The sequence below is a fragment of the Hyperolius riggenbachi genome, chromosome 2 (assembly GCF_040937935.1).
Source record: "Hyperolius riggenbachi isolate aHypRig1 chromosome 2, aHypRig1.pri, whole genome shotgun sequence".
NCBI classification, from domain to species: domain Eukaryota; kingdom Metazoa; phylum Chordata; class Amphibia; order Anura; family Hyperoliidae; genus Hyperolius; species Hyperolius riggenbachi.
Genome location: NC_090647.1, coordinates 342,515,885 through 342,530,533, shown reverse-complemented (window position 1 = coordinate 342,530,533; position 14,649 = coordinate 342,515,885). Strand labels below are relative to the sequence as shown.

General features: G+C 46.7%; 1 protein-coding gene across 1 annotated transcript in view; it reads right to left on the bottom strand.

Moving 5' to 3' along the window:
- Window positions 1-1,218: 1,218 nt before the first annotated feature.
- The window catches only part of PPHLN1 (periphilin 1), a 91,628-nt gene continuing 78,197 nt past the window's right edge, over window positions 1,219-14,649 (bottom strand). Inside the window, exons 8-9 of the mRNA XM_068269488.1 lie at window positions 4,499-4,648; window positions 1,219-1,995 (exon numbers count right to left, since the gene is read on the bottom strand). Coding sequence (XP_068125589.1) covers window positions 1,786-1,995; window positions 4,499-4,648 — 360 coding nt within the window. The 3' untranslated portion in view covers window positions 1,219-1,785. The remainder of the gene's footprint in view (window positions 1,996-4,498; window positions 4,649-14,649) is intronic.

The following is a 14,649-nucleotide window of genomic DNA, read 5'->3' as shown; positions in this document are numbered from 1 at the left end:
TGGGGTCATCTGAAGGCAATTGTCTATGCTGTGAAGATACGAGATGTGCAGCACCTGAAACTACTGATACTGGAAGCCTGTGCTAGCATTTCTCCTGCGATGTTGCTATCAGTGTGTGAAGAGGGTTGCATTGACAATCCAACACAATGGGCAGCACATTGAACACATTTTATAAGTGGTCAGAAACTTGTAAATAAGAATAAAGTTACGTTAAAACCAAGCAAACCATTGTTTTTCTTGTGAAATTCCCAATAAGTTTGATGTGTCACATGACCCTCTTCCTATTGAAAAAACAAAAGTTGGATTCAAAATGGCAGCCATGGTCACCACCCAGCTTGAAAAGTTTCCCCCTCACTTACTAATGTGCCACAAACAGGAAGTTAATATCACCAACCATTCCCATTATATTAAGGTGTATCCATATAAATGGCCCACACCGTAGATAGGTAATTTTATCTCTTACCCACCCTGTTTTAAAAGAACAGGCAAATGTTTGTGATTTTATAGGGCAGCCATCTTTTTGGTTGAAAGGAGGTGACAGGGAGCACGAGACACAGTTCCAACTGTTCTGTGTCCTGATCACCCCTCCTAGCTGCGCGCGTTAGGCTTTAATTCTCAAATTCAAAATTTAAAAGAACAAATTTGCGCCAACACAGCAAAAGGAGAACATCATCATCAGAAATCCCATCATGCTTTGCACAGCATCAGGGGAAAATGCCCGGGCAGTTTTCTTCTGTGCAGCTAAAAATGAGGCTTGGGTAAGAAAAACAAAGTTCTGATGATGTGAAACTGTCAAAGAAACACCAAGCCTTTTCAGTGCTGCTGAGTAGATTTTTAGTCTGGAGGTTCACTTTAAGGCTAGATTCACACTGCAGATACAATTGCCCCATCTAACATATGGAGGAGACAAGTTTTCCTTTATAACTAATGTTACTTGTAGTGTTATCCACTATAACCTCTACATATCAATAACTTCCATATGCTATTATTGCTGTAATGAAAGATCTATGCATTCCTACTATTCTCATAGGCTTGCCCATACCCATGTCTGTACTAATCTCCCCCACTGTAACCCATCCTACAACCTGTGCAATGCCCAACAGGCATCATTTATCTAGTGATTACTCTAAGTATTATTTGGGCCTCTTGGTTAACATGTCATTATGCTGTACACTTTCAATTTTCAATACTAATAAAGAATTTGCAAAACAAATGTCCTTCAGTTCATGTTATTTAATAATTTCTACTTTATTGATCTGCGATTAGTACAGCTCCCCAGGGTATTGCATTAGGCTAGGGTACTCTATTTAAATCGCATTTCCTTTTCAGTAGTAAAAACATAGAAAACTCCATGCAGATAGTATTGGGGCCACAGCTGAGCCAGGGACTGTAATGCTGTAAGGAGAGGATGCTAAGCACTTTGCCACTGTGCTGCCCTGATTAGTTAGCCAAGAAATCAGTCCCACAGTATTTTGCTCTGCAGTAAATATGGCCATGGGTTCCATTGCATATATGTATTTATGAATACGTCAGATATAATTGGTATATGGCTTTTATTCTACTCTATGTACACTTATGAAAAAAATGTTTTTTTGATTTCATATTGAAATTATTACAATTTTGAAAAGAACAAGCTGTTGAATACAAAAAGTCTTCACTGTGGCAACATCAGGCACTTTGGTGAAGCTTGCAGGTAACATCCTAAAAGTCCCATAAAACGGTGTCATGTGACTGAAATGTGTCTACAAGGAGAGAGCGGCCATCCTCCGCATGTCTATCAGTTCCTCATGGGTCTGACTTGGGCCGTCTGTTTGTATTGGGGTTAAGAACATGATCATAGTGGTCTATGAAGCTGGTTAGTTCCTGCACACAATGACTGGCAACATCTTGCAAACAAGACCGGAGGGCATTTGTCACGGCTGCTTCCATGGACGGGTCTTTCTTCAGTAATGTGCTGGCAACAAAAGCAAAGGTCCTGCAATCTCTACTAAAGGCCTGCAAAACAGAAAGGAAATTTTTTTTTGCATGATACATTCATCTATCTAATGATATTATCCATGGAACACCCAAACCTGCAGTCAAACACATTAATGAATCTAGAGGTCAATAGACTGTCCTGTACAGCTGCAAATGTATTGACAATGTCATACACTGTCCCTCCCTCAGCATTCTTCAGATAACAAAAAAAAAAAAAACAACTAAACTATATTCTGGGGTTCCAAGACCACAGTCGGGTGATCTCAGTTCAGAAAACGTCTATGTAGTAGTGTTCTCTTAAAGGGAACCCAAAGCAGCATAGAATTAAGAGATAATAATAAGATACTTACCTAAGAGAGAGGCTTCTCATGTCCTCCAGACCACCAACGTCGCTGCCTGAGCCCCCCCCCCCCCCCTCATGAACATTGTGTCTGCGCTCCTCTTCATGCATGAGTGTGGCCTTACTGTGCCTAAGCAAAGATGGCTGCGCCTGCGCACTAAGTCGAAGTCTCTTATACATGGCCATATTGACACACACCAACATATACGATAAGCTCTTGTGTATATGATCCAGGGACCACGAGCGGCAGCAGTGGGGGACAGGACGACATGGGAAGCCTGTGTTGGCTCCAGAGGTTTCCCTCTTATAATTGTATTTTTTTTTATACCGCCTTGGGTTTACTTTGAGGAAAACAACGCTCTAAGCCTGCACTCAGCAGAGACAATATGGCAATCCGGATCTCTCAGTGAGAACCATCTACCATGTGTACAAAGCCTACATCCAGATCAGATTGGCCAATTTTACCACCTCCATGTAGTATGAGGTCAACAGATATTGAATACTATCAGCAGATTGTGTAGGCAAACTATTATACTACATGGAAGTGGTAAAATTGGTGAGTGATTGACCAATCAAAATTGCATGTGTGTATGCATCCTTACTCTTTCCACCTCTCAACTGACTTCTCTTTTTTGCAGAAGCATATCACACACCTAGGAGATAAGCGGCACAGAAAGCTGCATATAGAAGAACATTTTTAGAGGTGAATCTAGCTGAGCATTCCTCTGACCTGATATTTTATAAAGGACCAGATTTTTTCTATGTCCTTGTGCCGCTCTGACACAGCCACTGTCTCAAGACGCCACTAGATGGTATCAGACATATGAGACACAAGTGACTGAGTCAGAGCAGCAAGGGGATCCCCAAGCACTGCACTGGACTCTGCTGCTGTCTTGGCTCCATCACGGCCATCATTGCTGAGGGGGAAAAGGTCAGTGCACCGATTGCAGTGCTCTGATTGGTATATTGGAAAGGGAAGGGGGGGAGGACACGGCCGGAGTATGAATCTGCAGGGGAGACATCACATACCATTAACATTAGAATCCTGCAGGAGCTATACCGCTCCAATCCTCATATCCTCGAGACATAGACCGCATATACACTTTGTTAATGAGCAGTCTGTTACAATGTGCTGTGACTCACAAGCTGAGGGGGTGACTTTTCAGAACACTTTTTGTGCTTCAATTATATGTACATAATGTAGATCTTTGTAGCCCAAAACAATCTTCTGTTATTGCTATGGGCATCTCACTGAAAGGGATGCAATAGAAGTTTGCTGAATACATTCAATAAGATCAATTACAGAAAAGGCAACTTTGGATGCCAGTAGACGCCTGTAAGCAGTGGTGCTCAGCAAGATTTTGGATATTCGAACTACCCAGATAATCAGAACTTTTTCCACTATCTGAACTTTGAATACCAAGTCGGATTTTTTAAAATCCGAATAGGCTGTCCGAGAAAACTCGGATCTCCCATCTGAAATCTGGGTGGATAGTTTCTTCAGATATCCGAGCAGAAGCCAAAATCGCTTTGAATGGCTAAAAATCCCTTTCGGAGAGAGGGAGAGAGAGGGGGGGGGGGGGGGGGGGGGAGAGAGAGAGAGAGAGAGAGAGAGAGAGAGAGAGAGAGAGAGAGAGAGAGAAACACCACCGAAAGTGGTTTTTGACATTTGAAGAGACTTTTGGATGCATTTTAGGCCATTTTCAGGTCACTTCCGGTTTTCTATCCGGATATCTGAATCTGGCCGGATATCCAGGATATTGGGTTCGGATATCCGAGTTTACTTAGATACCAAACAGTTCGAGGTTGGATATCTGGGTATCCGGATCCGAATCAATTCGGATTTTAATAAGGGGTATCCGAGCACCCCTGCCTGTAAGGGATATTGCCCTTTACAATGGCAAACCCAGCAAAGTCATTCTAACTAGTAATATGGAAACGTCTCCAAACATAAAAATCTCCCCTGACCTAGGAAGGGAATGAAAATGAGCCAATCGAAGACAACAGCCCCCAATCAATCAAATGGTTAATTAAACTGTGTCAGGAAGCACCAGGGGGTACAATTTTAATTCCCTCCTTTGGTCAGTTAAGAATTGCTAGCAAGAAGGAATTTTGATCACCATTAATTGTCACATGGCTTTACTAAAGAGTTCTGTCTAAATTTAGTCAAGGCAAACTTACCAGCTCAATCTCATCTTTTCTAGCCAGTATGAATGCCTTTCGCAGCTGTTGTGCCGTGTCGGGTGTAGCACTGTTCTCAGCGGTGTCTGTCTGCACCTGTGTACTGGAGCCGGCTGTCTCTGCTTCTGAGGGCATATCTGTCCACCCATCCTGTGAGCAGAGAAGATAAAACTATTAGGCAAACTCATCCGCTGGTTATTTTATTATGTGAAAATAGTTTGTAGTGGCGCATAGAGGAAACAGTGAATCTATATGGGCACAGAGCCAGATTGCCTGATTTCATGCCTCACTACAGTCATTCATAGTAATACATAGGCAAGGGGATTAGTAGACAAAATCTACCTATGGCAAAATTATCTGAAAAATGTTTATTTCTAATAGAACATGGGTGGAAGTTGGAACGGAAATTCAAGATTAGGTATAGGTAAAGAAGAAAGCATTCAGAAGCTCCAAGGGGGTCTCAAAGACTTTCTCCATGCATCAGGCACACACACACCCCTATTATGAAGCTTGTGTTGCCATCAGTAAAGAGGCCTGCACACTGGAGATAAAACAGAATACAGATCTATGCTTAATATGTGTCAGGTTGATAAAAATATCCCAAACTGTCTCACTGCTGTAATCAAATGTGTTTCTGTTTCTTGCATACTTCATACACAGTCTCTCTCTTTCTTATGTGAGTTAGTACATTCCTTCCACTAAGCATCTGCTGTAAATTCACACAGATTTATAGCTATACGATCAGATACAGTATATCTATGCATCAGACAATTTACACACAGACGTGACTAAGGAAACCCATGAACAAACAGAGCAGAAACCCATGAACAAAGAGCAGATATGAGGCAGAAGAGCTTGGTCCAGGACTTTCATCGTGTAGAGCAGGGGTGCTCAAAGTCCAGCCAAACGGTACCCACTGAGTATTTTCCAGTGGCCCCCAAAGCTTGTGTGATTTTAATTGCATGTGGCACCATATGTATCAATGTTTAGGGCCAACCTCTGTCACCACTCTGCCTACCACTCCATTCTCCTAAAGGAATTAGTATAGAACTACAAACAAATGGCCGCCAGAATGTATACTCAATATATACTGTACTGGAAAATGTCAGCCATTTTTTGTAGTCCTACAGTGATTGCTATGGGACTAAGGAAAATGGCTGGAGAAGTCCTGTCGGGCAAGGAGGAAGAATAGAGACACGGGCCTGGACTTGAGCAAGGGGTAGCCAATCATTAGGTGCCACCGTTTAGCAGAGGTCACTGCACACTGAAGGGGACATGATGACGGAGGATATAATCGGTATTTGGTGTGACAGTGCTGCGTAATTTGTTGGCGCTTTATAAATACAAAAAATAAATAAAATTAGCCAATATGTGTGGAGAAACTATAGCCACATAAATTTTGCTGAGAACATACAGACAAAACATTAATATAAAATACAGACAAAAAATTGATGGAAAAATAGACGTTAGCTGAACATTATAGCAGTATAGATGAAATGTTAATAGAAAATACAGATGAGAAGTTGATGGGAAAACATAGCTAAAAATTATAGCAGCAAAATATAGCCGATATTTGTGTGGGGAAAATATAGCCGAAAAATTTGGATTAGAACACAGACGAAATGTTAATAGAAAATACAAACAAAAAGTTGATAGGAAAATACAGCTGAACATTTTGGTTGAAAAGGACTAGAGGACATGATCTGCGCATGGAGGAAAAACGTTTTAGCTATTTATTTAGGAAAGGGTCCTTTACAGTAAGAGTGATTAAGATGTGGAATGCATTGCCACAGGAAGCAAACTCTATACCTGCATTTAAAGGGGGCTTAGATGCTTTCCTTGGGTTGAATGACATCCATGGCTACAATTACTAGGTAATGCCTAATGATGTTGATCCAGGGATTTTATCTGATTGCCATCTGGAGTCAGGAAGGAATTTTTCCCTTTTGGGGCCAATTGGACCATGCCTTGTAAGGGTTTTTCGCCTTCCTCTGGATCAACAGGGATATGTGAGGGAGCAGGCTGGTGTTGTACTTTGTACTGGTTGAACTCGATGGACGCATGTCTTTTTTCAACCAAAATAACTACCGGTATGTAACTATGTAAAAATATATAGCTGCATGTGTCTATAGCGGGGAAAATAGTGGGCGCCTAAATACAGCCAATATAAAATAACGGGTGCGCTTTTCACCACTTATAGCCGCTAATCACAGTAAATAACATTGAAGTCTATGGCGGCACCATTTTTACAAAGGTGGCTCTGGTGCCCTTTTCAACTGATACCTTGAGTGAATGAGGTTAGGCACCCCTGGGGGGGTAGTGGAGGGGGGGTTGCGGCTGGTCTAGTGGTCTTAGGTTTAAGCACTGCAAGGGGGTGCTTAGGTATCCCCAGGAGGGTCTTAAGGTTAGGTACCACCAGGAGGGTCATAGACATAGGCACCTCCGGAGGTGTCTTGTGTGAGAGTAACTAGAAGTCATAGTAATCACTTTTCTCAGCTATATCCGGCGCCCTTTTATAGCTGAAATCACTTTTCTCTGCTATATCTGACACCCTTTTATAACCAAAATCGCTTTTCTTGGCTAGATCATACCCTTTGATAAACAAACTAAATTTATTTAGCCTATATCTGGCACCCCATCACTTTTCTCGGCTATATCCGGTGCCTTTATTATGACTGAAAGTACTTTTCTCCGCTATATCCAGTGGCTTTTTGCAACCAAATTTACGTTTCTTAGCTACATCAGGAGCCCCTTTCAAATGAATGCTCAATGAAGATGTGGCCACTAGGCCACATCCATGCTTTACCGTAGATAGTGTTCTGAATGGCAAGCTGCAATGCCTTTCTTGCAAATATGCCATATGCTGTTGAGGCAAAAAAAAAAAAAAACAACAACAAAACTTTAAACCCTTCAAGACCAGTGCTGCAATTGTAACGAGAGGGATATGGAGGTTGCCATATTTATTTTCTTTTAAACAATACCAGTTACATGGCTGTTGATTTTCTGCTTCTAATACTCTTAAGCCATAGACCCTGAAATAGCCTGCAGCATATCAGGTGTTTATGACACTATTGTCTGCATGCTTGTCTCAGGTGTGATTCAGACACTACTGCACCCAAATAGATCTGCAGGATAGCCAGACAACTGGTATTGTTTAAAAGGAAATAAATATGTCTGCCTTCACATCCCTCTTGTTACAGTTGTGATAAAAAAAAAAAAAAAAAAAAAAAAAAAAAATGTAGGCTACCTGATCCAGAGGGTGGAACAGATCAGGTAGCCCCAAAATCTGCTGCTCCCCGCTGCTCCTGTGGGCCACACTGATCTACTTTCTGGGTCACGACACTGGAATAAGCGACTGTCTCTCATTCACAGAGTGCAGGGAGGCGGGGGAGCGGCAGGGAGCGTGGCCAGGGAGAGAGAAACTGGAAACCCTGCAGGAAAGCCCCTGACAGGCAATTTAAACAGGGAATCCCCCTATGTTTACCTTCGAAAGAACAACAAATATTTGCTAATCTCGGGGGGCTATAGCGCAGTGGTGGGGGGCAGAGAGTGGCAGTGTGGAGACACAAAGGCATGTCATGAGGCAGAGAACAGGCCTCTGTGTCCCATCTGCCCCCCATGGAACTGCCTCGGGTTCTCTTTAAAGAGACTCTGAAGTCTCAAAAGTATTTTTAAAGGGACTCAGAGCTCAAATTAAAATAGAAAATGGTACTCACCTGGGGCTTTCTGCAGCCCAGTGTAGGTCGGGACATCCCACGCCGGCGTCCTGGCTCTTCTCCCATCACCTCCTCAGAAATGGCTGGGCGGCGGAAGCCGGGCGACACTGGCCCCAAGCGTCGGGCTCCTCTTCCTCAAACGTCATGGCTGACGTCACCACGCCGGCCGCCTCGCGTCATCATGGCAGCCGGCATTACAGTACGGAGCATGCGCATGATTAAATCGCGCATACGCCGTACTGTCACGCCGGCCACCGTGATGACGCAAGGCGGCCGGCGTGGTGACGTCAGCCATGACGTTTGAGGAAGAGGAGCCCGACACTCGGGGCCAGTGTCGCCCGGCTACTGCCGCCCAGCCATTTCTGAGGAGGTGATGGGAGAAGAGCCAGGACGCCGGCATGGGACGTCCCGACCTACACTGGGCTGCAGAAAGCCCCAGGTGAGTACCATTTTCTATTTTAATTTGAGCTCTGAGTCCCTTTAACAAATATGTTTAATACTTTAGCCCTAACTAAACCGCCGCATTCCCGCCGCTGTACGCTATCTAAATACCCCCTAACTCCCCGGTGTGCAATCCGGGCAGCGCTTCCGTGTGAGGCAGGGCTATGAGCAGCAGCTCTGCCTCACACGCGTCTGTCAGCCCGGATTGCCGCCTCTCCCCCGCCCCTCTCAGTCTTCCTTAACCACTTGCCGACCGCACGCTTATACCGTGCGTCGGCAAAGTGGCAGCTGCAGGACCAGCGACGCAGTACTGCGTCGCCAGCTGCAGGCTGATTAATCAGGAAGCTCGCGCGAGCGGCTGCTTCCTGTCAAATCACGGCGGGGGGCTCCGTGAATAGCCTGCGGGCCGCCGATGGCGGCTCGCAGGCTAAATGTAAACACAAGCGGAAATAATCCGCTTTGTTTACATTTGTATGGCGCTGCTGCGCAGCAGTGCCGTAAGGCAGATCGGCGATCCCCGGCCAATCAGCGGCCGGGGATCGCCGCCATGTGACAGGGGACGTCCTGTCACTGGCTGCACAGGACGGATAGCGTCCTGTGCAGCCCGGATCACCGGGGAGGGGACAGGTAGGAGAGGGAGGGGGGAATTTTGCCGCGGAGGGGGGCTTTGAGGTGCCCCCCCCCCGCCAGCCACACGCAGGCAGAAGAGATCAGACCCCCCCTGCACATCATCCCCATAGGGGGGAAAAAAGGGGGGCAATCTGATCTCTCTGCCTGCACCCTGATCTGTGCTGGGGGCTGTAGAGCCCACCCAGCACAGATCACTAATAACCACGCTGGTCCTTAAGGGGGGGTAAAGGGTGGGTCATCAAGTGGTTAACTGAGAGGGGCGGGGAGAGACGGAGATCCACCGCTGACAGACACGTAGACTAGAGGGCAGCAAAATCCACGACCAAGAAAGTCATGGATTTTGCAGGGGAGAGTGAGGGCGATTTAGGGGGGGGGGGGGATTTAGTTTATAGCAGCGGGAATGCGGCGGTTTAGTTAGGGCTAAAGTATTGAACATATTTGTTAAATAAAAAAGCCATTTTTTTTTTTGAGACTTCAGTTTCTCTAAGAGCCAGAGAATTTTTCCTATTTTTGCACAGTGTCTGTTTGACCATTCAGTTTGGGAGATTTGGTTGGTTTCATTAACCTTTTGGGGACCACGGACGTTAAATCAACTTCCAGCAGGTGGTGCTACCGTTCTGACCGGACGTTGATTCAAAGTCCGTGCTAAAGAACCGTCCCGACGCGATCGTGCGCACCCGAGAGGGGAGATTAAGCAGTCATATGACAGCTGACATCTCCCCTCAGTGATCAGCAGCCATCGCGTATGGCTGCTGATCACGTGATCACTTTGACAGCGGCAACGGCAGGAGGGAAAAGAAGAGGATCCACTCACCTCCCTGCTGTTTCAGCAACGATTGGTGCCCCCCTCTGCTCTGGCCGGCTTCTCTGCTCCGTCTGAGGCCAGCGCCGGGTCCCGGCTTGATGACGTAATCAAGCCGAGACCCAACCTGAGCGTCATTTGGAGCGGAGATGCCGGCTGGAGAAGAAGCGGGCTACTGCGGCTCATCGCTGGCGCCTGGAAGGTGAGTGATGGCTGCTGGCGTAAGGGGGGACACTTGCCACCATGGGGGTGGGGGGTGGTTACACACTGCCCAGCCAGCCACAGACGGGATCCGGCTGCCCGACCCCCCCCAAATGCGCGCACCCCCCTCCACCGCAAAATGCCTGGTCCTTAAGGGGGGGGGGGGGGGGGGGGTTAGGCGGCCGGTCCAGAAGTGGTTAAGAGCGCCAGAAGAAACAACTACCTTCCAACTCTAAGCTGTGCTGCTAGGGCTTGATTAGATCTTTAAATCATTCTTTATGAATTTCCTGCTTTGGGGGGCGTGGCTAGGCACGCAATGAGAATGGATGCCTGAGAGCTGAGCTCCGGACCCAGAGCTGCTCTAAACGACCGGGACGAACATCTAAAGCAACAAATCTTTACCCGGGCATGCAGACCCGCATCAAGACCAACAACAGGTCGCAGAGGGACAAGCATACCCCGGCAGGGAAAACGGTTCCTGAGCTTTATAAATCCCAACAAGCGCGGAGACAGAGCAACGCAGCAGACAAGATGGCGCAGACGCGAAGTGACACAGTGGCCTCTTCCCCTGCTCCCTCGGAAGACTCTCCGGATAAAAGTAAGAGACCCCCTACATCCAAGCCAAACCCTAAAGCAGACTATCCTACCATGGCGGATATGAGAGCTTTTGCGGACGACATCAAAACCTCCATAAAAGCAGACATAGCGGAGGTGAGGGAGGAGGTGGCGGCCATTAACAAGAGGATAACCGACATAGAGCAAGCGGGAAGGAAGAGAGACATAAAGCTAAAGTGGCTTCATAATGCAACGACAACACATAATCGCAGGCTGATAGACCACAACAGACACTTAGAGGACTTAAATAACAGGGGGAAAAGATCGAACATCAGGGTGAAGGGCCTACCGGAATCGGTTACATCAGACACCCTCACTGCAGCTCTTACAGCGATCTTTAATGAACTCCTTGAAAGACAAGACAAATAACATTTATTTTGCGCTTTTCTCCTTGCGGACTCAAAGCGCCAAAGCAGAGCAGCAGCCACTAGGGCGCGCTCTATTGGCAGTAGCAGTGTAAGGGAGACTTGCCAAAGGTCTCTTACTGAATTAGTGCTGGCTTACTGAACAGGCAGAGCCGAGATTCGAACCCTGGTCTCCTGTGTCAGAGGCAGAGCCCTTAACCATTACACCATCAGCCAACTGAAAGAGAGAAAGACACTCCAATAGAGCTCATCAGAGCACACAGAGCCCTTAAGCCACGAAGCTCAGAAGGAGATCCTCCGAGAGATGTAGTGTGCTGCCTAGCTTCTTTTCAGCTGAAGGAAGAAATAATGATAGCGGCCAGAGCCCAGGACGAAATCATCTTCAATGATACGGCAATATCTTTATACCAAGACCTCTCTATCATCACTCTTACTAACCGCAGGGCACTGAAACCCTTAACAAAAATATTAAAAGATAAAGGCTTCCAATACAGATGGCGCTTTCCCTTCGCGCTAACAGTGCTACATAAAGGGCGCACAGCGATCCTGAGGACACCGCAGGACCTGTCGGGATTCCTAAAGATGCTGGGCCTTCCTAAAGTCGCCCTCCCTGAATGGTATGAGGAATTCAGCCTGCAGGAATTCCAGGAATACAAATACTGGAGGCACTGAACCTAATGATAAAACACCCCTTCGCAGACAGCAAGACAGGGGATCGCCTCAAAGAAATGCTGCCAGTTCCTCAGGCTCTGAAGAAGAGGACACTATCTAGAAAGACTCCAGCCTCCACGACCTGCAACTTCACAGACCGCATAAGAGGCTTTCAGTTGTAAGCCTCCGAGGTAAAATAGACGGCTGCAGCTGTTGATGACTGTAATAAACTGCACACCAGCCATTAACATTACCGGCTACGGCTACATTAGAACTTGACCGCATGGGAGCCTGTTCCCCTGTGGGAACACGGTAACTCTTGCTTACTTTGTGCACACCCCTCGAGAACCCCAGGAGGGGGAAAAGTCTCGGTAGACATATCCTGTGGCGATGACGAGGGTCTTTCTACAACATGGTATGCAGAAACTTGGGATGTGACTTACGCAATTCTAGGAGGGGAGGGAGGGTGGAAATATAGCATACAAGATGGGGCTTATAACTTCAATTATAATGTTTCAATCTAGAAGCAGCAGAGCAATGCTTACGCAAGCCTGTTTATAAACCCGCCCACTAACACTCAGAGAGGATGGTGACGTCCATTACACATAAGAAGCCCGTTCCCCCGATACACCTGATAGGGTAGAACAGGCAAATAAGATAAGAAACGACTCCACATCTGGTAAGGGGGGGGAACAGGAGCCTGCTTTCTCCTTCGGCCTTACATAAGAATTGTTTAACCACTTGAGGACCCACCCTTTACTCCCCCTTAAGGACCAGCGCTGTTTTAGCTGATCTGTGCTGGGTGGGCTGTGCAGCCCCCAGCACAGATCAGGGTGCAGGCAGAGCGACCAGATCGCCCCCCTTTTTTCCCCACTAGGGGGATGATGTGCTGGGGGGGGTCTGATCGCTCCTGCCTGCCTGGGTGTTGCGGGGGGGGGGGGGGGAACCTTAAAGCCCCCCCTCCCTCTCCTCCCTCCCTTACCTGGAGATCCGAGGCTGCACAGGAACAGATCTGTCCTGTGCAGCCTCTAACAGGCTCCTGCCTGTCATGTGACAGCGATCCCCGGCCGCTGATTGGCCAGGGATCGCTGATCTGGTACAACGCTGCTACTGTTAGCAGCGTTGTACGAATGTAAACAAAGCGGATTATTTCCGCTTGTGTTTACATTTAGCCTGCGAGCCGCGATCGGCAGCCCGCAGGCTATTCACGGAGCCCCCCGCCGTGAATTGACAGGAAACAGCCGCTCGCGCGAGCGGCTGCTTCCTGATTAATTAGTCCTGCAGCTGCCACTTTGCCTCCCCGATGCCTCCCCCCTTTCCTTCCCACGCTCTGTAATCAACCTGGCAGCAATACACGCTCCCTCAAGGGATCTACGCCAGGGTAAAAGTCCATTAGACAACAGTCCCCACCATTCCTAATCCAAATGGGGTCCAATAGTTTAAGTTCTCATAGATAAAACATCGTTATTTGTTTGTATTGATAGAGCTAACCACCACTACCCCACATCAGAGACATTGAACTCAAGAATCTCTGACACTAACCCCATTTGATTTTGAGTGGGTACTTAGGGGTTGGTCTTAGAGACTTCCCCCGAACTACCTCTCAAAGGGGATCTAACTCTTTTATCCACCTCAGCGGCTCTAGGCTAGACGGTCATTCTCTGTGGCAGCGCATCCACATAGACAGGGGATATCACATTACTAAACACATAGACCCAGCTCACCAGGCCACGGGCAACAGACAGAATCACCCGCCCAGTCAGTTAAGGAGAAAATGAGAAACAAGGGGACAGAACGAACGGAGGAGAGAAAGGCGATATGGAAAGTGACCTCCTGGAATGTAAACGGCCTCAACACCCCAGAGAAAAGCTCCTCTATCCTTAGACTACTACAAAAACAAAAAACATCAATAGCTATTCTCCAAAAAAAACCCACTTTAAAGAAAACAGAATCCCCTTTTTAAGGGATAGAAATTTTACTAAATGCTATCATGCCCCTTCAAAAGAAGGCAAAAACAAAGGGGTCTCGATTTTAGTGCATAAAAACTGCACTCTCGCCATTACTGAGTGTAAAAAGGACCCAGAGGGAAGATATCTATTTATCAAGGGGAATTCAGGGAATAGGGTAATCACCATTGCTGCAATTTACGCCCCAAATGAAAAACAGGAAGCTTTCCTAAACAGAACTATTAATAGTTTACATGACTTTACATGACTTCGCACAGGGCATGATAGTGGTGGGGGGAGACCTGAACATCCCACTACATCCCAGCCTAGACGCCTCTACCGGCAAATCCTCAATACCTTTCAAATCCATCAAAAATATCAAACAGAATCTGTTGTCACTAAGACTAATGGATATTTGGAGACTCCAACACCCACAAACCAAAGACTACACACACTACCCGGACCCCCATTCCAAATACTCCAGAATAGACTACATATTCTTAACTCAAGCTGATTTGGAATGGGTGATCAAAACTGAAATTGGGCAGAGAGTCATTTCAGACCACGCACCAGTCCACCTGACTTTACAATTCCCATCAGTTAGATCAAACCAATTTATTTGGAGACTTAACCCAGATCTGATAGAGACCCAAACTACTATTGATCGCATAAACAACTCCATTCTGGACTACCTAAAAAACAATGCAACACCAAACACTTCCCCCCCCCCCCCCTCCTGATCTGGGAAGCCCACAAACCGGTAGTTAGGGGAGAGTTCATCAGG